At 43.9% G+C, this 22,589-nt stretch overlaps 1 protein-coding gene across 2 annotated transcripts in view; it reads right to left on the bottom strand.

Annotated features, from left to right (window-relative positions):
* The window catches only part of oca2 (oculocutaneous albinism II), a 67,977-nt gene extending 45,492 nt beyond the window's left edge, over window positions 1-22,485 (bottom strand). The window contains exons 1-10 of one of the 2 annotated variants that reach the window (XM_085265334.1): window positions 22,179-22,485; window positions 16,540-16,779; window positions 13,179-13,280; window positions 7,446-7,643; window positions 7,154-7,211; window positions 6,547-6,619; window positions 6,177-6,334; window positions 6,006-6,088; window positions 4,384-4,537; window positions 79-150 (exon numbers count right to left, since the gene is read on the bottom strand). In XM_085265334.1, the coding sequence (XP_085121460.1) occupies window positions 79-150; window positions 4,384-4,537; window positions 6,006-6,088; window positions 6,177-6,334; window positions 6,547-6,619; window positions 7,154-7,211; window positions 7,446-7,643; window positions 13,179-13,280; window positions 16,540-16,769 (1,128 nt within the window). In that variant the 5' untranslated portion in view covers window positions 16,770-16,779; window positions 22,179-22,485. The remainder of the gene's footprint in view (window positions 1-78; window positions 151-4,383; window positions 4,538-6,005; window positions 6,089-6,176; window positions 6,335-6,546; window positions 6,620-7,153; window positions 7,212-7,445; window positions 7,644-13,178; window positions 13,281-16,539; window positions 16,780-22,178) is intronic. The other variant, XM_085265335.1, reaches the window with a different exon arrangement.
* Between the last annotated feature and the right edge of the window lie 104 nt (window positions 22,486-22,589).

Here is a 22,589-nt window from a genome sequence, read left to right as displayed (position 1 = left end):
AAAGCGTTCATAATATGTTCTGAATGTACCACTGCATCCCTAAAAAATCAGTAAAATCAAATAACGAGAGAGACTTACATTCCCGATGATAGACAGAGCAGCTAAGGCTGCCAAAGATCCCAGCATGGCAGCCAGGGTGCGGTGCACAATCTGAAAGGACAAAACATTTACCACACTCACTTCTAAACAAACGAGCACTCACCTTCACATTAACTCTGTAAATATTTTTAAGCAGTGTAACATTCCTGTTCGTTCTGATGCCGTCTCAGTCATCTCTCGACTGATCTGTGAGGCATCTCTGGAGGAAGGAATGGTTTGAAAAAAAAATTCTGCAGCCATTTCTTGAAAACGTTTATTGTTATACAGTAGGAGTCACATGCCTGGCTCTTTTGTCCATCTGCATCACCATCCTCCTGTGGCTTTGACTAATGAAAATAATAATCCTAATGTGAAAAAAAACACTGTTTTTTAGGACATTTTAAATACAAATTAGTCTGTTTTGTTGGTAAATAAAATACTTCTTCATTTTAATTGTTTAATTTGAGGGGAAAGGGCAGAAAACAGTATTAGCGCTCCAAACAATCACAAATAGGCAGGCAAACACTGATAATTATTTACATCTGTTATTCTTGTGTGTTCTGTTTGATTTATTGTTACAGAGGAGGTCTTCTGTGAGGTTTTCTGCTGCTAGCATTACTGATATTATTCTGAGGACTATTATATATAAGAGAAAGCACCTGCGTGAATGACAGCTGCAGCGACTGGGACGAGGAGTCAAGAAAGTCTCGTGATCCATAAGATCTATGATGTTCTGTCATTTTCATCTATCAAAGTCCACAGTGCTATTCAGAGGCGCTCATTACCACACATGCAAAAATATAATGCATCTTAAAATGAGTGCGTGATGAGCACAGATGATCCTTTAACATTTCATGTTGTGTTCAAAGGAGAGACGCTTGTTATTTTGGGATTTAACAGTAACATTTGTGTGAATTATTTATTATGTAGAACAACTACTGTGTATATAATGAATATAGAAAGCAAACTGTTTAACGATGAAAACGCTGCTTTTTTTTAGAGTAAATCAGAAATATTTTACTGACACAGTAAAAGTGCATTCGTGTTGCAAAACCATCAACATTTGACTCTAGGCACAAAAAGAAATGAATGAATGTTTTTAAAAGTCAAAAAAGACATTTTGACATCTGAATTACTCTTGATTTTTAAGCTTTAATTGCATAAATTAATGTGAATTTAAATGTGCTTAACATTTTTACAACATTTTATGCCACTCTGTGTGTTTCTTGCACAGCGTAAGAGGCTTTCTTTAGTCTATTTTATTTCCTTTAGTTACCATGTTTTTATTGACAGATCTGAATCTAATTTTATTGGTAAAAATAAGATTCTGCTGTCAGTTAAAAACAACAGCATCACAGTCGCAGTGTCTTTAATGCATTACCGACCTTTGTGAACTGCTCAGCACTAAACTGGGTCTTTTCACTCACAATGAATAATAGCTCAGACGCTCTGTAGACATTTATAATCTATTTGTCTTAATACTTCTGCTTAAATAATGAGTAAAGTGGAACAAAAGCAGCGAAACTTTCTTCAGCCTCAGCCTGTCTCAAAACTGACAAAATAAAAATTACATCACAGTTCTTTACTTCAGATCTTTTGGAACATTTCACTGAAATGCCCATTAAAAAAAAAAATCACAAACTGGTGCCCAATTACCAACACTGACAAATCCCTTTGTTTGAGCTCAGCATTCAGAATACCCTAAATGTGAGAGACTGCATATGCACTCACTCATTAGGAGGCTGCGTCAAGTTATCAGACTAGAGACTAAAAGCATAATTCTGTGGAGGAGTGAGACATTAGCAAATGGAGACCTGACAGCGCCGAAGTCAGACAGCATCCTGATGTCTGAGCGCTCGTGCACTGCATGCTCATCTCTTTCTGAGACGATCCCTCTGTCTTTGAATTACAGCTTCTGTGAGAGGATCTGTCAGTTACACAAGCGACGCATGAGCGAGCGTGCAGAGTAAAACTGCGCTGTCATCTCTCAAGGCCTGCGCTTGACTTTCATGTCCCAGCGACCCCGTCGGTACAGTTTAGTGAGTTCACATGCACTCAGACAGAGGAGTCTGTCTGATTTAAACAAGCAAACGCTGAGTGGAAGTAAAACTCATATCTAAAGCCACAAACCAAGAACCTCCTCAAAGTGATAGCGGTTTCAGAGATTGATACTCATCTGATTATATAAGTCATATATTAATCATCCATTAATGATGCAGATCAGAAAAGTATCTGACTGCTGCCTGAAACATGCATTCTTCTTAGTGTCCAGCAGGGGGCAAGTGCTCTGGTTGCAAAAAGACTTGGTTGCGTGGATGTTAAAAAGCTCAACCAAAACAAGACATGATGCACTGCTGGTCATATCATATCAAGGTCTTGAGTCAATTTACAGTGTTTTGGGAGTTTTGTTTATCTAAATACTCTTGGTTTTCTAAGTGTTTGTATTGTTTTATGTATTTTTCCACTTAGTGCATTTAATCCGCTCTTGTTTTAGAGTTTAATGCATCTGTGTCAAGTCTAATGTTCACTCTCCCGCTGAAGGAGGGAAGCATGCAATCTGTTCTGTTTGTTTGTTTGTTAGCAGTCTATGGTCTACAGTTTCCAAGATATCCTGCTCAAATTTTGTGTGATGGTAGATATCAATAACAGCTTGAGCTGATTTAATTTTGGCAAAAATCAGGTCAAGGTCACACCAAATTTGAAATTCAGTCCGAGCATTTGACCTTCATTATTAGCACCCAAGGTCAAAGTTATCCTTGGAAAAAAATTCAAGAAACCACCACTTAGTTTTTTCAATCCAATGCCCTTTGATGTCACAATGACTACAAAATATTGCAAAATCACACACTGGATATCTGAAAATGTCACGTTTTAACAGCTGAAGATTTCAGCCAATTCTGTTCCAATCATATGGGTAAAGATAATAAAATATATATGACTTTATTATGTAATGCTTAAAGCTCATAGGTCAAAGGTTGCATGTTAGCATGCTGCGATATAAACATTGTAAAACATCGAAGTTTTAGTATAGCCCTTGACCTTTAGGGGGAGCTCTATGAGCTTATTTCACTTCCTGCTTTATTTTGAGCTTCAGCGTTCCTTGTGCTTTGCTTTTGTCTCCTCTTCTGTGATTTAGTTCAGCTGTCTCTCATTCTCCCCACCTGTTTCCACTTCCTCTACTGCCATACTGTGTGTAAATTTACAGTTGCTGCCTCCCCCTTTGTCAGAGCATCTGTTCTCCTTGGTCTAGTGATTCTCCTCAGTATGTTATCAGGTTTTCCTCATTGGGCTCTGTTTTGCAATCAATCAATAAATGACTTTCTTTAAGTTCAGCACAGTCTGTAGTGTCCACAGACCCATGTCAACAGAGCTCATCTTTTAGTTAAGTGAATTCTTATTGGAAAATACAACATATAATATGAGGAACACAGTCATTTTATAGTAATTTCCATTTTAATCAGGGTTTAACGGACACAGAAGTAGCTTTTTTTAAACTAATAACATAGCTCCCCATTTCTGTTTGGCTGCTGTCATCTGTCTGATTTAATTGTGTTGGGAGCGGTCATCATTCAGTGTTGCCAAATCCCAGTCCAGTACTATGTGCAACCTAAGACAAATTTCAGCACCATCAACTGAGGAGGGCAAAGTTTAGTCAATTGTCCCGCTCTGACAGGTGCATCGAATCTAATAAAGTTAACACAAGTGGGGCGGCGCTGCCACTGAGGCACAGACTGCACATGCTCACTGGCAGAAGAAGTCTAATCAGGCGAAATAAAAACACCTGTGTGGCAATGAGATACCGGTGAGGCTCTTTTTTTTTCCATGACTTGGCAGAGTAGGAAAAGCACAGGTGCTGCTTATACCGTTAACGATTGCTCTGCTCTATTTCAAGTGTCCCTGCAGGCCATAGGAGTGTGACAGTGAGCCAGCATGAACAATACCAGGAGCCTGAAAGTGGAGCTGAATGGAATTCAGCCATAATCAATTTTATAAATCCCACCTGTTTTCTTTTTCTCTGACAGTGAAATGTTTTTAATTCTCGGATTAAAAAATGATGTCTGAACTAAACGCAGCTCTGGAGATTCAGTTTCCCGGTCCTCATTCTGACTCAATGAGCATACTTCTGTTTACTTTGTGCTCGTAGCATAATATCACACATGCGGTCCAGTGTTCTTGTGTGAGTGTGTCGTTGTTGTTCGCGGGCCGCGCTGAACTGTGCGTTTCACATTTCAAACTCTTCCACAGACACCGAAAACAAGCTCGTTCATCATCCGTAGAAGAGCGTGAGCACCACAGGCTATTTACCTCAAAGATGATGAGAACATAGACCCCAGCTAGGATGATTCCAGCGATGGCCACCTGTGTCTCCACGCTGACGTAAAGCGGCTGGTGGGTCATGGATAGCGGCACCACCTCGTTATCCTGCAGGAACGCCTGAATTGTGATGGCGATGGGATCACTGTGCAAGAAATGAAATGGCAACAAGAATGGTGGGAATGATCATCTTTCATTGCTTTTGCTGGAATTACGACCGTCTGTCAGAAATCTATCAGCAAAGACAAAACACCAGAAACACCTTAAGTCAAGTTATATTGTTTAATTTGCTCCTTTTCGGTGGGTATCATAGCGCTTTCAAAATCAATGCCACCTATCAAACACATTTTATTCAATTAATTGTTTTTCATTTACATTTATTTCTGTGGGACTAATTCACAACACCAATCATTATAGTACATCACATTCAGTAAAGTCTTTATAAAGAGACAAAAGGACAACACGCTATGCAGAATTCCCTTTCAACAGGAAGAGACCTCCAGCAGAACCAGGCCCAGAGAGGTGCAGCCATCTGCCATAACTGGGGGGAGTGAGGGGGAATAGAAGAGGAAAAGAGGGACCACAAACAGCACAAAACTCGAGCTGCAGAAGAGAGAAGTTAATGACAACAAGGCGCAGCAGTGAAAAAGGTCTCAGTGCATCATGGGAAGTCTCCCACCAGCCTGAGCCTATTGCAGCAAAACTAAGGGATGGTTCAGCCATAAATATATGACCTTTATCAAAAAGGAAAGTTTTAAGCCTAATCTTAAAGAAGAGAGGATGTCTGTCTCCTGAATCCAAGCTGGGTTCCAAAGAAGGGCCTGAAACCTCTAGGCTCTGCCTCCATTTCTATTTTTAGAAACTGTAGGAACCACAAGGAGCTTCTTAAAGCTGATAATAAAGAATTACATCAGTCCAGCATAGAGATAACAAATGCGCGAAATACTTTTTCAGCATCCCTCTGAGACAGGATGTTTGTAATTTCAGTGATATTGATAAGATGAAAGAAGGCCATCCTACAGAGATTTGTTCAGTGTTTGAGCCCCAGAAGCCTCAGAGCTCAGACACCCAGGAGGGATCTAATCAGATGCTCAAGCTGGCTCCTTTTAAAGTGAAGGAGCAGCAGTTCTACTTCAAACTCTCCCAGAAACTCATCTCAGCCATTTGTATCTGCAGAGCTCCTGACCAAAGGAACGTAGATCAAGTCGAAAACATGTCCAGGCTTATCAAGCAAAAAAAAAAGTCAAAGAAAGTGACTTTAAAAAAAACCAGAACAGAGAGTAAAGAGTTGCTCTCTTGAACCAGCAGACTTGCTCGCTGGATATATTGTGCATGTCTCTGACACCAGTGGCTTCTAACTGGGATAAATGTTACACACTCTAAATGATAAATGCACACACAAAGAGTCAGAAATATGACAGTAAAGGTGGTAGAAAGCGTGCAAACTACACTGCTTTGAAAGTCAGAAAGGTTAGCTTTAAAATTATTATTGGTTTTGTTGTTTTTGTATATCACATAAACAACCCCAGTGATAACCAGAACTACTTTTAGGCCCATGTGACCATTAAAACCGAGGCGGTCATATCAATACACTGTCACAGTATTCTGAGTACCTGTTGAGCATCTCAAAGGTTTTTGTTTCCACTATCTGGTCGCTTCTTTCTGCATGTAGAGGGATGGTCCAATTATGAGTCACCTGTTTACAAACAGCACAATATAAACGAGGCAGAATCTCATTAGTGTAATAATACTGCGAGGAAGTTGGAGCTCGAGGCTGCTCTCACCTGCTGAGTCCTCCTCCGCCGCTGTCCTGGCTGCTCGGTCTGCTCTACCTGAATGAGGATGTACTCCTGAGTGGTCAAATCTATCATCCCCCCTGCAAAAGGCCCGGCCACCTGTAGCTTCAGTAAAGCATTGTCCCGAAAATCAGTCACATTCATTGCTGTGAGACGTGGGCGGTCAAGAGAAAAATCCAGACACATTGAATGTTTTGTGCATTTGAAATGAACGGGGGCATTAAATCCACACCTAGAGTGTGTTAGCATGGCTCATACTCGATGTAAAACAACCCTGCTTCATTTTCCAGCCCTCTCCTCTTTGCTGTGATCTCAGAACTAGTAGGGCATGTCTACGGTAAGTCACTGGAAAGGATACAGAAACTCTCTGTGGGAGAGACTGCCAGCATCCTCCAGGGGTTGTCTCGATCAGGATACATGCTGAAGAACAGCTGGAACCAGAATAAAGTCATCGATATATTTTATAAAGAACATATTTTAAACAGGATCATAGCAGGTAATTTTAGTGACGACACACTGTGCTTTATTTACAGTGTTTACAACTGAAAACCGCTCTGATGCTCTGCATGGCTGGAGCTGCACTGTCTCTGCAGACAGCTCCGCTTCCCCCCTGCATCCACTACCAGCCAGTCATCCTGCCACACCTCTCCCTCCTATAGCTGAGCCACAAACCACACCCTACCACCACAAAGATGCACTACACAGATTCAGTGAATGCAGTTTTTATGAAAATGGTCTAAAATGTGGTGTTTTATTTGATTTAATCCAGTGAAGAGTAAACAGACCAAGAGGTGATTAGCTAAGGTTAGTATTAAAAAACAGAGGAAAGCAGCTGACCTAGCTATCATTAACTTTCAGTGATTTCAGTAATACCAGCTTTTTTTGTAGTAATTAGGTTTTTACCATGTTATACTTTCCATTTTATTATGCGGTGGTGTCTGTTCTACGGGGACATATATACTTACACTGCAGAGAACAACAAATGCAAAGATGGTGGCAGTTTTGGAGACTTTGAAGCAGCATCTGGAAAGACCAAAAAGTGGATAGTGAGTTAAATTGAATGAGCTTGGTGTGATACTATTGGTTTTAAACCAAGAGGCTCAGGCCCCATAAAACGGTTTCAAGATTAATCTGTAACATGATAATAATTATCTTTTTCCACTGGCCCTACTTTTCCTTAAGCACTTTTATCTGTTTCTCTGAGGAATAATGGCATCACACTGAGGGATCAAATGGAGAAAAGAAGTTGGGACTCACTTCACATTGCTTGTGAACCTGAAGCTGAGGTTGAGGTTGTCCAGAGGGTCGTACTTCTCCGAGGAGCTGGAGTGCGATAGCGACAGGCTGGTGACCTCGCTGCCCAGCCGGTACCGCCTCTCCACGTCCAGGGAGCCGTTGTTCCAGGGCTCCTCCCCTCCAACAAAGCTGGGGTCATGTAGGGTCATGTAGGTTATGCTGGAAAATGAATAATCACAGTCTCAGCCCCTCATCAATCACTACACCTCAATATAAAAAAATAAACACAACACTCAGCAGCTGCAGATCGCAGAGGTCTAAAATTAAAAAATGTTTCTCCCATCATCCCATAAGTCTGTTGTACAACCCTGTAAGAAGGGCAGTACAACACACTTGTTGTCACGGTCCTGGGTCTCCTGACCCAGCGTTTTTAGTTCTTTGTGATTTTTGTATTATTGTACTTGTGTGTGATTTATTCTATGGCTTCTAGTTTTGATCCCTTGCCCTTCATGTCTCTCTGTGTCCCCTCTGTTCTGTGTAATTGTGTGTCTTTGCATGTTTGAGTTTCTTGTTTTCTGTCACTCTGCATTGTGCATTATGTTCTCATGGTTGGTTTTTTGTTAATCTCTCTAGTCTAGTCTCTTGTGTTCCCAGCTGAGTATTTCCCTGTGTATTTTGGTTCTTAGACCTCTGCCTTATGGTTTATGTCTCTGTATTTCTTAGTTGCTGTCTCCACTGTGTCAAGTTCGCGTCTCTGTGTGATACTTCCTGTTTTACTTTGATGGTCCGTGTCTCATGTGAATGCGTCCTGCTTTGCTTGTCTCGTCAGTCCTGATTTCTCCCAGCTGTGCCCTCCTTCTGTGTCTCATTCCCCTCGTTACTTCCCAGTGTATTTAAACCCTGTGTTTCTCTGAGTCAGTGTCGTCCCTCATGCTGTGTGTGGATCTCCCTGTGTGTTCTTAGTTTATGGTTTCCCAGTTTAGTCTAGTTTTGTATGTTTCTTCTACCAGCAAATAAAGCTGTGTTTTGAGTTCACCTCCCCGAGTCTGTGAGTCCTGCATTTTGGGTCCAACTCCTGCCTGCCGCACAGCGATTCATGACAGTACGACGCGACCAGACATGGACCCAGCAGGCTCCTCCCGGGAAAGCGATTTGGCCCGCATCTTCAGCCTGTGGGAGCGAGTTTCCCATGCCTCGGACATTAAAGCAATGTCCATTGGGATAAACGCCATCGAGGCAATTCTCAAGGGGAATCCCCATCTTCGCGAGCTCTCAGGATTTTCGGGCCTACTGTCCAATCTGCAGAAAGCCAAGGAGACAGTACAAGCTCGCGAGCTCGTCATACCGCAACAGCGACCGCCACAATCGGGAAACGTTTCCACGCCGCTGCCACTGGACTCCTCTCCATCCACTCTCCACTCTGACTGTCACTCACCCGCTGCTTTTCTCGCAGCAATGTGGTCGGAGGATGAGGAGCCGGCCGTGATCTCTCCGTCGTTGCCAGTTTCCTCCATCACCGCACCTCCGGCTTCCCGAAGAAAACGGCATTCACGCCGCCGACACCCACCGCCACAGCCAGACCCCGAGACGTCTGAGTTGCCAGCTGTGGTGAGTGGAAGGGACAATCAAGAGTTTCCTGACTTTGGGACTGTTTATTCCGGGGCTGTGTTTTTTCACTTAGCTGCCCAGCCAGAAGCGCTAGCTCCATCTCCTGTGTCCCCGCTAGCACAGCCATTAACTCCACCACACGCTCCATTTTCACCTCTACCATCGCTTCAGTCATCAGTTCGGTCTGCCACTCAGTCGCCCTTAGTTCCGTCATCCACACTACCACCTGTTTCCCTTCCACCACCACCATCACTACACCCAGCCATTCAGGCTGCTACTCAGTCAGACATTCAACCCATAGCCCTGCCGTTAATATGCTCTATAGCTGAGCCACTAGCCGCCCGACCCGCAGCCACTTCAGCCACTCCTCCACCCGTCACACCTCCACTACAACCATCACTGCAATCCCCAGTGCAGTCTCCAGTGTCCCCAGTGCAGCCTCCTGCAGCCCTGCTTTCCCCAGTGCAGTCTCCAGTGTCCCCAGTGCAGTCTCCAGTGTCCCCAGTGCAGTCTCCAGTGTCCCCAGTGCAGCATCCCTTAGCACAGTCATCCACTCAATCACCAGCTCCACTTTCCCCTCAACTATCACTACCACCTCTAGCTCAGTCTCCTGTGCACTCACCTCTGGTTCATTCTCCTGTGAAGTCATCAACTCCCCTGCCTACTCCGCTCTCACCACCTCCGTTACAACAGACATCAGTTCAGTCCCCTGTGCCAGTGCAGACGCCCTCAGTTCAGTCTCCCGTGCAGTTATCTACTTCACCACCATCAGTAGCTCAGCTCCCACTCTCACCCGTGTCGCCAGTAGCTCAGCTCCCACTCTCACCCGTGTCTCCAGTAGCTCAGTTAGCTGCCCAGCAGCCTCTCTCTGCTCAGTCTCCTGTGTCGCCAGTTTTGCTCATTCACTCCATGCAGAGAGGTAACTTGATTTCTACTCAGGGTACTTTTCATGGTTTAGCCGCCGTTGGCACAGTTGGCCACTCCAGGGCTTCCCCAGAGGCTAGGTCTCAGTCCCCAGCTGATTCTGGACCCCTGAAGTTTAAGCAGCCCCCTAAGAACTGCACCATGTTCGCATTGCCTGGGCAGAGTCAGTGCTCAGTGCAGCGCCAGTTGTCCTCATGTCCGCCAGAGGACTTCATGCCTGTTGGCTTTGTTTTAGCCTCCGCTGGAGGGTCCGAGGGGCCCGTTCAGCCTCCCGTCTCCGCTGGAGGGTCCGAGGGGCCCGTTCAGCCTCCCGTCTCGTCAGCTGGAGGGTCCGAGGGGCCCGTTCAGCCTCCCGTCTCGTCAGCTGGAGGGTCCGAGGGGCCCGTTCAGCCTCCTGTCTCCGCTGGAGGGTCCGAGGGGCCCGTCCAGCCTCACGCCTCGTCAGCTGGAGGGTCCGAGGGGCCCGTCCAGCCTCCTGTCTCCGCTGGAGGGTCCGAGGGGCCCGTTCAGCCTCCTGTCTCCGCTGGAGGGTCCGAGGGGCCCGTCCAGCCTCACGCCTCGTCAGCTGGAGGGTCCGAGGGGCCCGTCCAGCCTCCTGTCTCCGCTGGAGGGTCCGAGGGGCCCGTCCAGCCTCCTGTCTCCGCTGGAGGGTCCGAGGGGCCCGTTCAGCCTCCTGTCTCCGCTGGAGGGTCCGAGGGGCCCGTTCAGCCTCACGCCGCATCAGCTGGAGGGCCCGAGGAGCCTGTCCAGCCGCCACCTGCGACCGCCTCGTCGTCGCCTGGTCCGGCTGAATCTGCCTGTGCTTCTGCTACGCCTGGGCCAGCCTCTGCCTGTGCTTCTGCTACGCCTGGTCCGGTCTCAGCCTCTGCAGCTCCGCCTGGTCCAGCCTCAGCCTCTTCGTCCTCGTCTGGCCCGGCCTCAGCCTCTTCGTCCTCGTCTGGCCCGGCCTCAGCCTCTTCGTCCTCGTCTGGCCCGGCCTCAGCCTCTTCGTCCTCGTCTGGCCCGGCCTCAGTCTTTGGCTTCTGTTTCGCTTGCTGCAGCCCCGTCGTCGCCTGGTCCGGCCCCGTCGTCGCCTGGTCCTGTGCCCACCGGGCCATGGCCAGCACGCCTAACACTGGAGAGCCGCCGCTGCCTTGCGCACGGCCGGCCTCCTGAACTGTTTCCACGTCGCCGCCGTTGCCTTGCGCACGGCCGGCCTCCTGAACTGTTTCCACGTCGCCGCCGTTGCCTTGCGCACGGCCGGCCCCCTGAACTGCTCTGTGTTTGGGTTGTTTTCTTGGGCTCCGGTGTTTGCTGTGCTCTTCTTTTGTTTTCTGTTCCGTACCACACCGTGATGTTATTACACAGGATGCTCTCAATGACCCCGGTGTAGAATCTCCTCTGGATGTTCTTGGAGATCTTAAACCTCTTTAAACGCCTCAGATGATAGAGGCGCTGTCTGCCTTTGTTGATGAGGAAGTCCGTATGTGTGTTCCAATTAAGGTCCTCGTTGACATAAACACCGGGGAATTTAAAATTAGAGACTTTCTCCACAGGGTTTCCATTGATCTGAATTGGGGTGTGAGTTTTCTCGCCTCTGTCTCCTAAAATCAATCACCATCTCCTTTGTTTTGCTGATATTCATGGAGAGGTGGTTTGCCACACACCACTTTGCTAATCCGTCCACCTCGCTTCGATAGGCCCTCTCGTCATTCCCGGAGATGAGTCCTACCACCACAAGTATAGTAAACTTCCAATTTTTGGTCCCCACAATGATATGAATACACACACACACACACACACACACACACACACACACACACACACACACACAGAGTCCCCTTTTAAGGAAAAATATTCCCGATTATAAAACTGCTTCTGTAAAAACCTTGGAGTTTAACAATGACAATTTCCAGATAACATATAAGACATTACAAAAAACATGTTTATAATTTTTTTTTTAACTTATTAGTCATTTAAGTGTGTTTTTTTGATTACTAAAGCTTATTTTTCTTGAAGCTACAGCAGATCATCTGCCTCCACCTCACCGTATTCCAGCATCCTCCACTGCATGTCCTCCATCACTACATCCATTAATCTTCCCTGTGGTCTTCCTCTCTTCCTCCCTCCTGTTACACCTGTCTCCCTCGCATTCACACACATATATTCTGTCTTGCTTCTACTGACTTTAATCCTCTTCTCACCAAAGTATCCACCTCTCTTCCAGCTGCTTCCTTTTCTCACAACAGATCACAATATCATCTGCAAAAGTTAATCGTGACTCCTGGCTGACATCATCTGTCACAAAATGGGCTGCATGTCCACATCTGTGTAACTGTTTGTAGAAAGCAGTGTCACAAATGATAGATTCTGATATGACCGTTGTACAGGTCAGTAGTAGATGGAACAAAATTATTATAAGTGAGGTTCTAATATCTCAATTAGCTGCTCAGTATTAAAAATATATATTAACTTTTGCAGTATTAAAAATACTGAGCATGTCAATGTAGCATAAAACTTGAAATTTCTAATACATTAAGTTGCTGGCTGGTTGTATGTTGTCTGAGAAGCCTCCTTAGAAATACTGCATAAGTAACTCTGATCATATTGTCTTCACTCTGATGCTGACTGATAACCCAAGCTCAAAACTAGCAGAGTAAATTTGCACTTTTGTTAAGCTCAAATGAAAATGCTGGCTTCACACTGCATGTTTGTATGCGTCTGCGTGTGTGTGTGTGTGTGTGTGTACATAAACTATGAAGCATCAACCTAAAAAGTCAATGAAGCCCAACAACCTGCAGTTCCAGTTCTGTCCACTAGAGGCTGGCTCCAAAGCTGAGCCAGTGCCCGCACACTCCCATCTTAAAATTCCTTTAAAAATAGTTTCATTCTACATGACAGCTGAACTGAACTGTGCCTGTTTGTCCAAATATCATCACTTCTGGCTTAAAATAAAAGCCTGACAGCAGCTAAGACTCACACAGCGAGACTCCACAATCAGGATGACCTTGTTTTGTTATAAACTTATATCCAGTTTATGACTCATGCACTGTAACAGCTAAGAACTGCTTGCTAACAATTGCTAAGTAGCTAAATACGGTGGAGGTTTTATAAGAATCAACTAAATAAACTGATTATTTATCTTTTTTACCTAATCCCACGTGTAATTATTATTTTTGTTTCATTTTGAGCATCTTAGGGTTTAGAGCAATATGCCCATGAAAAGCCTGAGGAAAGACTCACCTGTCATCTTGAGAGAATCGCAGCAGAGGCGACCTCTCTGTGAGGTTGGCTGAGTTAGTTTTTCCTCTGAGGATGTTGACAGCACTGAAATTTTTCCTGAAACTACAAATGCAACAGAATACAATTAGTTTTTAAAAAAGGGGTTAGAAAGTAACCAAACAAAGCGTTTCTGAAATATGATCCATTGAAAGGCTTTATCACCCTGCTGCTGCATCCAGTAACCTCTTATAATCAACAGCCACGCATACACACTATATTTGTTTTCATCTATCATATTATCACATGCTGAAAGTGCAGCATCAGTGGTCAAGTTTAAAAAAAAAAACCTGTAATCCACTGTTTCAGGGAACCTATGAGGTGACGGCTGTTATAATGTGTCCAAACTGACGTAAACCTTTGAAAATGTAAAGTCCCCCACAGCTAATCCTATAATCTTCAGGTATTTTAACCTTTGCTTGCCAAAAGTTTTAGGTGATTAAACCAGTCTGTGACAGAATCAAGTTCTTTTCTTTTATATAACAATATTTTTTTACAATGTAATGGGCATTGATTACTGTATTATTATAAGGCTCAAGAAGTCGGGCGTCTTTTTTGTGACATTTCTATTAAATTTCTATTGTACTGAGAGAGAATTCTCCAGTTATAAAATATACCTCCTGTATTTGTTGTTATTGAGTTAGTGGGCATCATTGAACTCCTCACAGACAGTTTTGTGAAGGTGTTTTGAAGTAATGAATGTGGCAAGTTTAGTGGATAAAGGACAAGATTACATCTGGCAAGTCCGCCCCATTAATCCCTCTGATACTTTTATACACCCATAAAGAGATTTACTGCATGTCTACAAATGTTTTCACCTCCCTTTTTTCCATATTTCCACTCTGATCCTGTCTAGTAGATGTGACTTAGCAGAAACATTTCCCTTCACTGCGGAGTATTTAAAGGATATTAAGCAAAAAATAGTTGGTCTGTTTGGAACACCTACAACCAACAGCCATCGTGACCAACTCACTGATGATACTAGACTTAATTTTCACTTGAGAAACTTCTACCATTTGAATTTCCTGCAAAAACAGTGTCTGTTTTTTCAACTTTGTCTAAACTATTGTTTTACCTTCTCTTTGGAAGTGGCTTAAACCTGTATTCTATCAGAAGGTCACTAGGGGGTGAGAGCAGATTTTGATCCTGTAGAAGTTTATGGGAAAATAAATTTTTGACCTCTGACCTCTGTAAACACTTTCCTCTTGAGTTAAATATTTTCTGTAAATTTTGGTCATACGATGTTTCAAAATAGGGGATTATCTATGATGTGAAACATCAGTAAGCTTGCAGGTTAACAGTTCCTCTTCACATTTTCTTTTTTTTCACTGCGCACATTTTTCAGGTCAAGAATTCAGAACACTTGTCCTCTAAATGAGCATCCCTTTATGTTCCCACGGTCTGTCATATTTCCTTGTTTTAGTCTCCCTTTTGTTTTTTCCTGTTTTATTTTGTCAGTTGATTTTCCTGCCTCCAGGAAATCTTTGTATTTCCTCTAATTCCTTCATTGTTTCTACTTGGGTGTTGTCCTACAACCTTGTGTATGTGTAGTGGGAAAAAAAGTCTGTCTAGTTTTTTTTTATTATTAGTCCTTTATGTCTGTATAACTGTTAATACTAAAACTATAGCTAACTATAGTTAGCTTCGTAACCATTAAGTCATGTGGCCCGATCTGTCACATGACAGATGTTCAAACCTCAAAAAGCTCAGAGAGAAAGCTGCCCTCTGCTGGAGAGCACCACTTATTTTATTGAGCACCTACTGTCATGGTCCTGAGTCTTTGACCCATTGTTGTTGTGGTTTTGGACTTTTTGACTCTTTGGATTCTGGTTTATTTAATATTCTAAAGTGTAGTTTATATTTCTGGCTTTGGTTCTTTTGCTTTGTGTAGTATTTGTATGTTCTGGTCTTTAGGTTTCTGTTACCATGCCTGCCCCGTGTTCCACTTTTTATCATTTACAACTTTAATTTGGTTAATGAAGCAGAAAAATACCTCACTTTAATCCCAATACCACCACAGCCACAGGTTTGAGATTAACCCCACCCCACCCCGGCTATTTTAGCTACCCACCGACACACACACGAAAATCAGGCCTTATACATGTATATTCATGCATCCATGAGAGGATTTGGCCAGCAGAGCATGTGTAATATGTTTCTGCATGTGTGGTTTAAATTCTTGTTATGTTTTTATTTCAGATAATCCAGTAAGAGAGAATGAGGGCTTCTGCTTAAAAACACAACAAACAGTCTTAACCTGAGAAACAGCTGATGAAAGTAATGAGAATGAACCAAAGTTAAAGTAAAGATGTGTCACAACCAAAACTGAAAGCTGAAAGATGCCAAAACACTCACTTGAGCTGAGGGAGAAAGCAGGGTCATATCTCACTGGTTTCAAAAGCTTCCTGTCTCATGTACAGGCTTTCCTTTTGGCCTTGTCACCTTCTGTTTGTGCTCAGTGTGTTCAATGTTCCCTGGCTTTGGATTCTTGGTTTGTTTCCTTCGCCTGGTCTTTTTCTTGTTTTTTGTTCTAAAATATCTTTTTGGTTTTTCTAACTGAAAACCTGTTTCAGCTTTTCAAGGTTCAAGGTTCAAGGTTCTTTATTTGTCACATGCATAGTTATACAAGTATAACACACAGTGAAATGTAGCCTGACACGCTCCTCGACATGTGCAAAAAAATTGGGGGGGGGTGTAGAGGAAGAACATTATATATATATATATATATATATATATATATATACATACATATATATATATATATATATATGTAGTTTGATTTGATTGTTTGCTTGTTGTAAACAGAAGACTATTGGAGAGAACACAAATTTAAATGGATTAAATTCATTCTGCAAAGAACCGTAACTGCGGCCAAGTAGAATTATACCTTATTATTCTGTGCTGTAAAGCTCCATGTTACAAAACTTATCTTAACCTTTAATCAAAAAGCCTTGAGCAGCTTTCTTTCACTCCCTCTTTCTCACCTAGAACTTCAGTCTAGGGAAGGACCCCCAGCTAGACCCCCTACAGCAGAGGTAGGGAACTCCAGGTCACAAGAGCCAGTGTCCTGCAGGTTTTAGATGTGTCCCTGATCCAACACAGCTGATTTAAATGGCTAAATTACCTCCTCAACATGTCTTGAAGTTCTCCAGCTGCCTGATAATGAACTGATCATTTGATTCAGGTGTGTTGACCCAGGGTGAGCTCTAAAAACCTGCAAGACACCGGCCCTTGATGCCTGGGGTTGCCCATCCCTGCCCTACAGTATCTTTCCCCTCCAATGGTGGATGTAATTCATGAATGATCATGAGAACACAGTAGTTACCCGTCCTCTTGTCGAATGGGGACGAAGCCCTCAGTGTGGATGACGCATTGTCCTGCAGACTGCTGCAGCTTCTGGGTGTCTAGCCTCTCCGAGATGCCCTCCAGCAGACATAGTTCCCCGAAGTTCCCTGCCACCGCCTTCGGTGACCTGAGGCTGCTCCTGCCCTGGTGGCCTTGGGATGCCGTCTGAGACATTTCAATCTCCAGGCTGGTTTTGTTCTCCAGATACATGGTGAGACTGCTGCAGGGGGAAAACAGTGGCTTTATCCTTCTTTAAGATGCTGTGACTTACACAAAAAAGTCACCGATTGCTGTTCACTCACAGACTGTGTATATAAAAGAGCAACTCCTCATGGTGTCTCACAGCACTTCTTTTTTTTATTGACATATAATGATACAGCATTGATGTTTTTGGAGCAGAGAGTTTTCACTGTTGCCTTCTTAGCTTTTTAAAACCAGGTGTCAAAACCATGGAGTCTGTCCAACAGTGAAACTGTAAAAAATGCAGTGTCAGTCTTAAGTTAGGCCAATCCTAAGGTATCCCCTGCTTTATGTGCATTTTTAGCTCTAATGGGGCCATAATTTCACAAAATCAACACCATGTTTTATTCAGTAAGGTTTGGAACCGGTGACTGAGACCATAAACGCAGCAAGAAGGAGTTTACTGTGCTCTGGGGATATGAGGGGTGCATACTGACGACAAATTCTTCTTGCAACCAGAGGAGTCGCCCCCTCCTGGACATTAGAAATAGTGCAGTGAAACAATAAGTGGTGATCCAGGCCCTTCAAGGACTTTGACAAATGTTTTTAGGGCCTAAAATTGGGATGTGTCCAAACATAATGAAGGCCATGAACACCAACATTGCTCCTCAATTTTAAAGCAATATTAAAGCAGCACAATAACTCGTGCTGAGCAGCCACCGATCCCACGTGTTGATATGCTCCTTTGAATTTTTACCCAGAATGCACTTTCTGAAGGAAACGATGAGCTAAAAGTGCTTAAAGGTTTTAAAGAGTGAAGAGAGAATACACTGGTGTCATCACTGATTTAATGAAGAAGTGGTGATGTGATCCATGCTTTTGTTGTTGAACAGCAGCTATAAGATCCCAGCAGTGATTGTGGTTAAATCTCTAAATTATACTTTGCATTCATGTGACGAAGTATTACATCGCAGCTTTGCATACCCAGACGGTTACATTTCCATTGCTGAGTTTCCTCTGTGAGTGAAAGGGACCAGCAGAGATCCTCAGAACTGCTTCATGCCAGAGTCTGATATTCTCTATGATGGACATTCAGTGGTTTTCATGATAGAACAACACAGCAGACACGGTCTTCATCCGTACAAAGGCTTCATGAGTTTAAGGAGATTATTTCTCACATCAAAGTCTACAGGAAGTCACATGTGACTTTTCCTGCTATAACACCACTTTCAAGGAAAGACTACACCACAGTCCTGCCACCCAAACACTATTTCATACTGATCTGCATTGACCAGTTGCATCATAGAATCAACAAATATTTCTATAACAGAACTAAATATTCATTTAAGTTGTTTGTTTGTTTTTTAGGGGGAAAAGCCAAAGGAGTCTGTGCATCTCTGCGACATTTTTATTATTTTTGATTGTGATCATTCCTGTAACAATTTTCCTCATTCTAAATTTGGACTAGAGAAGTATAGTCGGACGGTAACAAAGAGAGGGAAGGTAGTCAGAACAGAGGGGATTGGACTACCAGAAGGCAAAAGTTGAGGACAGGTACAAGTACCTAGGAACCCCACAGGCAAACGGGAGCCATGAAGAGGCCATTAGGAAAGCCACAACCACTAAATACAGTGGGGCAAAAAAGTATTTAGTCAGCCACCGATTGTGCAAGTTCTCCCACTTAAAATGATGACAGAGGTCAGTAATTTGCACCAGAGGTACACTTCAACTGTGAGAGACAGAATGTGAAAAAAAAATCCATGAATCCACATGGTAGGATTTGTAAAGAATTTATTCGTAAATCAGGGTGGAAAATAAGTATTTGGTCAATAACAAAAATACAACTCAATACTTTGTAACATAACCTTTGTTGGCAATAACAGAGGTCAAACGTTTACTATAGGTCTTTACCAGGTTTGCACACACAGTAGCTGGTATTTTGGCCCATTCCTCCATGCAGATCTTCTGGAGAGCAGTGATGTTTTGGGGCTGTCGCCGAGCAACACGGACTTTCAACTCCCGCCACAGATTTTCTATGGGGTTGAGGTCTGGAGACTGGCTAGGCCACTCCAGGACTTTCAAATGCTTCTTACGGAGCCACTCCTTTGTTGCCCGGGCGGTGTGTTTTGGATCATTGTCATGTTGGAAGACCCAGCCTCGTTTCATCTTCAAAGTTCTCACTGATGGAAGGAGGTTTTGGCTCAAAATCTCACGATACATGGCCCCATTCATTCTGTCCTTAACACGGATCAGTCGTCCTGTCCCCTTGGCAGAAAAACAGCCCCATAGCATGATGTTTCCACCCCCATGCTTCACAGTAGGTATGGTGTTCTTGGGATGCAACTCAGTATTCTTCTTCCTCCAAACACGACGAGTTGAGTTTATACCAAAAAGTTCTACTTTGGTTTCATCTGACCACATGACATTCTCCCAATCCTCTGCTGTATCATCCATGTGCTCTCTGGCAAACTTCAGACGGGCCTGGACATGCACTGGCTTCAGCAGCGGAACACGTCTGGCACTGCGGGATTTGATTCCCTGCCGTTGTAGTGTGTTACTGATGGTGACCTTTGTTACTTTGGTCCCAGCTCTCTGCAGGTCATTCACCAGGTCCCCCCGTGTGGTTCTGGGATCTTTGCTCACCGTTCTCATGATCATTTTGACCCCACGGGATGAGATCTTGCGTGGAGCCCCAGATCGAGGGAGATTATCAGTGGGCTTGTATGTCTTCCATTTTCTGATGATTGCTCCCACAGTTGATTTGTTCACACCAAGCTGCTTGCCTATTGTAGATTCACTCTTCCCAGTCTGGTGCAGGTCTACAATACTTTTCCTGGTGTCCTTCGAAAGCTCTTTGGTCTTGGCCATGGCGGAGTTTGGAGTCTGACTGTTTGAGGCTGTGGACAGGTGTCTTTTATACAGATGATGAGTTCAAACAGGTGCCATTCATACAGGTAACGAGTGGGGGACAGAAAAGCTTCTTACAGAAGACGTTACAGGTCTGTGAGAGCCAGAGATTTTCCTTGTTTGAGGTGACCAAATACTTATTTTCCACCCTGATTTACGAATAAATTCTTTACAAATCCTACCATGTGGATTCATGGATTTTTTTTTCACATTCTGTCTCTCACAGTTGAAGTGTACCTCTGGTGCAAATTACTGACCTCTGTCATCATTTTAAGTGGGGGAACTTGCACAATCGGTGGCTGACTAAATACTTTTTTGCCCCACTGTACCTACAGAGGGTCAGGCAAGACCTGAAGTGAATGGGAAAGATACAGACAATTGGCACCTATGCCCTGGCAGTGACCAGGTACACTGCTGGGATAATAAGCTGGCCAAAGGAGAAGACAGAAGCCACTGATATCAAGACGAGGAAGCTCCTGACCATGCATGGTCAGGTCCAGCACCCTGAGACTGTATGCTAAGCCAAATAAAGGAGACCAAGGACTGGTGAGTGTCAGAACCATGGTCCAGGTTGAGAAAACAAACATTCACAAATACATTAGGAAGATGGCCCCAACCGACCGCCTGCTCAGTGAATACCTCAGGCAGCAGAAACCCAAGAAAGAGGAGGAAGAGGAAAGACAGGCCCTTGCATGTTATGTACCACCAGCAGATAAGGGAAGTGGCTGACATCCAGAAATCCTACCAGTGGCTGGACAAAGCTGGACTGAAAGAAAGCAGAGAGGCACTAATCATGGCAGCACAGGAACAAGCTCTGAGCGCAAGATCCATAGAGAGTGGGGTCTGCCACAACAGGCAGGACCCCAAGTGCAAGGCTGTGTAAAGATGCCCCTGAGACAATCCAGCATATAACAGTAGGGTGCAAGATGCTAGCAGGCAGGGCATACATGAAACGCCATAACCAAGTGGCCGATATAGTATACAGATACATTTGTGCTGAAAATGGCCTGGAAATCCTGAGGTCAAATGGGAGACACCCCCTATGGTGGTCGAGAATGACGGAGCTAAGATCCTGTGGACAAGCAGAGGAAGATGGCCGTAGCGATAGTGAATAACAGCAACATCATGAAGAAGGAACACAAGAAACTTGAGATGTACCAAGGGCTCAGAGAAGAGCTCGAGAAGAAGTGGAGGGTGAAGGTAACAGTGGTCCCAGTGTTAATCGGAGCAGTTGGTACAGTGACTCCCAAGCTAGCAGAGTGGCTCCAGCAGATCCCGGGACTGCACTCCTGTTCCTAGGAGTGCAGTCCTAGGAACAGCTAAGATACTGTGCAGGACCCTCATGGCCTCTGGTAGAGGACCCGAGCTTGAAGGGTAATGACTGCCCACAGGGGCGAGAGTGGAATTTTTAATCAGTCATTTGGCCATTCAAGATATTTGGGTTGACTGTTTAAATCAGTTGATAGATTACTAAAATATGAATCAAAACTACAGTGAGTATCAAACCCTGGTATGACTTGAAACTATGTTACCAGCTCTAACCAATAAGATTGCTGGAAAATTCCAAAACATGTGATGGTGGTCAGCTGACCTCCATCACATGTTTACATTGTCTCCAGCAGTGTCCGGATTCAGACCTAACATTTATAGGAATTTTCTTTGTGGAATAATAATGTTTTGTTTTGTTTTTTAAAAAGAAGAAAGAAATCCAGCCAGGAAAATTCTTTCTTCCGGGTAGAACCAGAATTACTGCCATTTATTGTACATTTCTTTAACCCGTCTTCATCTGTCGCTGTTATATATACTTCCCTCACCCACTTAATACAGACATAAAAGGGAAAAGCTGTCAATGAACACGTTCTAGATGCCAGTTTCTCATGGATGCTCCCATCTACACATGAATAAATAATATTCATGATGCTCACATCAGATTTCCTCTTAGTTTTAATGTTTCCATCAAAGAGGTGGCTCAGCCTTTTCGTGTTCAGTCATTTGTTTCAGCGTTAAAGTTCAAACTTGGACCACTTATTGTTCGCATGCATTTCCTATGCCTCATATTACATTTGTTCTGCTTGTCCCATGCTTGTGATGTGCCTCAGAGAGGAGAAAGAGACTTCTGTGTGACATCTTGCCTGCAGGCTGCATGTAAAAGCAAACACAAACTGCTTTCTTAAATTCTCCACCCTCGTTCACAGCAATTAGAAATTCAGCAGGACAGGAAGCCGTAACGGCACGGTTCTCTGACTCGGATGTTTGTTACTAGTGGTTTCTTTCAGTTGTAGTATTAGGTAATGTCTAAGCTGTGAAATATAAAAGAGCACGTTTCATCCATTGAGCAGACATCATTTAGAAATCAGTGGAATGACTGAGGGGATTTTTACAAAGCTACAGCACTACTTATAGAGCAGGATTAGGGCATGAGGCTTAAAGCCCTGAAACAAAGGCCAACACTGTAGTGTAACAGAGGCACATCCAGGCTTTAAATTCAAGCTTTTATTTTGTCAGGAAACAGGTGAAAAATGTCAACCTCACCTTGATGAATGAAGACAGAGAACGAGGACGAGGACTAAGACAAACAGGATGATGATGAGGAGGAGGATGGCAGTGCTCAGTTGATGCTGATGTTGAGCCAAAGAAAGCGGAACTCATTCAAACTGATAATCCGACAAAAGGTAAAGAGTGATGGTCTCACATCTGCTGGGGCTCGTTCTTTTCGATGTTATTTGAGCACAAAGACGTGATGGAAGGCTAGAGAGGCTGAGGTGTTTCGTGTCCTCTCGGGTGCTCTCCCAGAAAGGAGGGAGATGTTCCTGAGGCGCAGGCTCTAGAGGCGCTGAGGAGGGTGGAGGTTCTTAACAGAAAGCTTTCCCATTCAGTCGCTCTTACTCCAGTTTTTTTTTTTCTTTTTTTCTTACGACCAAACCGCTCCCACCCCCCTGCTTC

The sequence above is a fragment of the Mchenga conophoros genome, linkage group LG23 (genome assembly GCF_057382185.1).
Source record: "Mchenga conophoros isolate Kocher_MC1m ecotype Shallow Benthic linkage group LG23, M_conophoros_male_GT1.1, whole genome shotgun sequence".
In the NCBI taxonomy this organism is placed as follows: domain Eukaryota; kingdom Metazoa; phylum Chordata; class Actinopteri; order Cichliformes; family Cichlidae; genus Mchenga; species Mchenga conophoros.
Note: the sequence above shows the minus strand (reverse complement) of the source record. Positions and strands in the feature narration are given on the sequence as shown.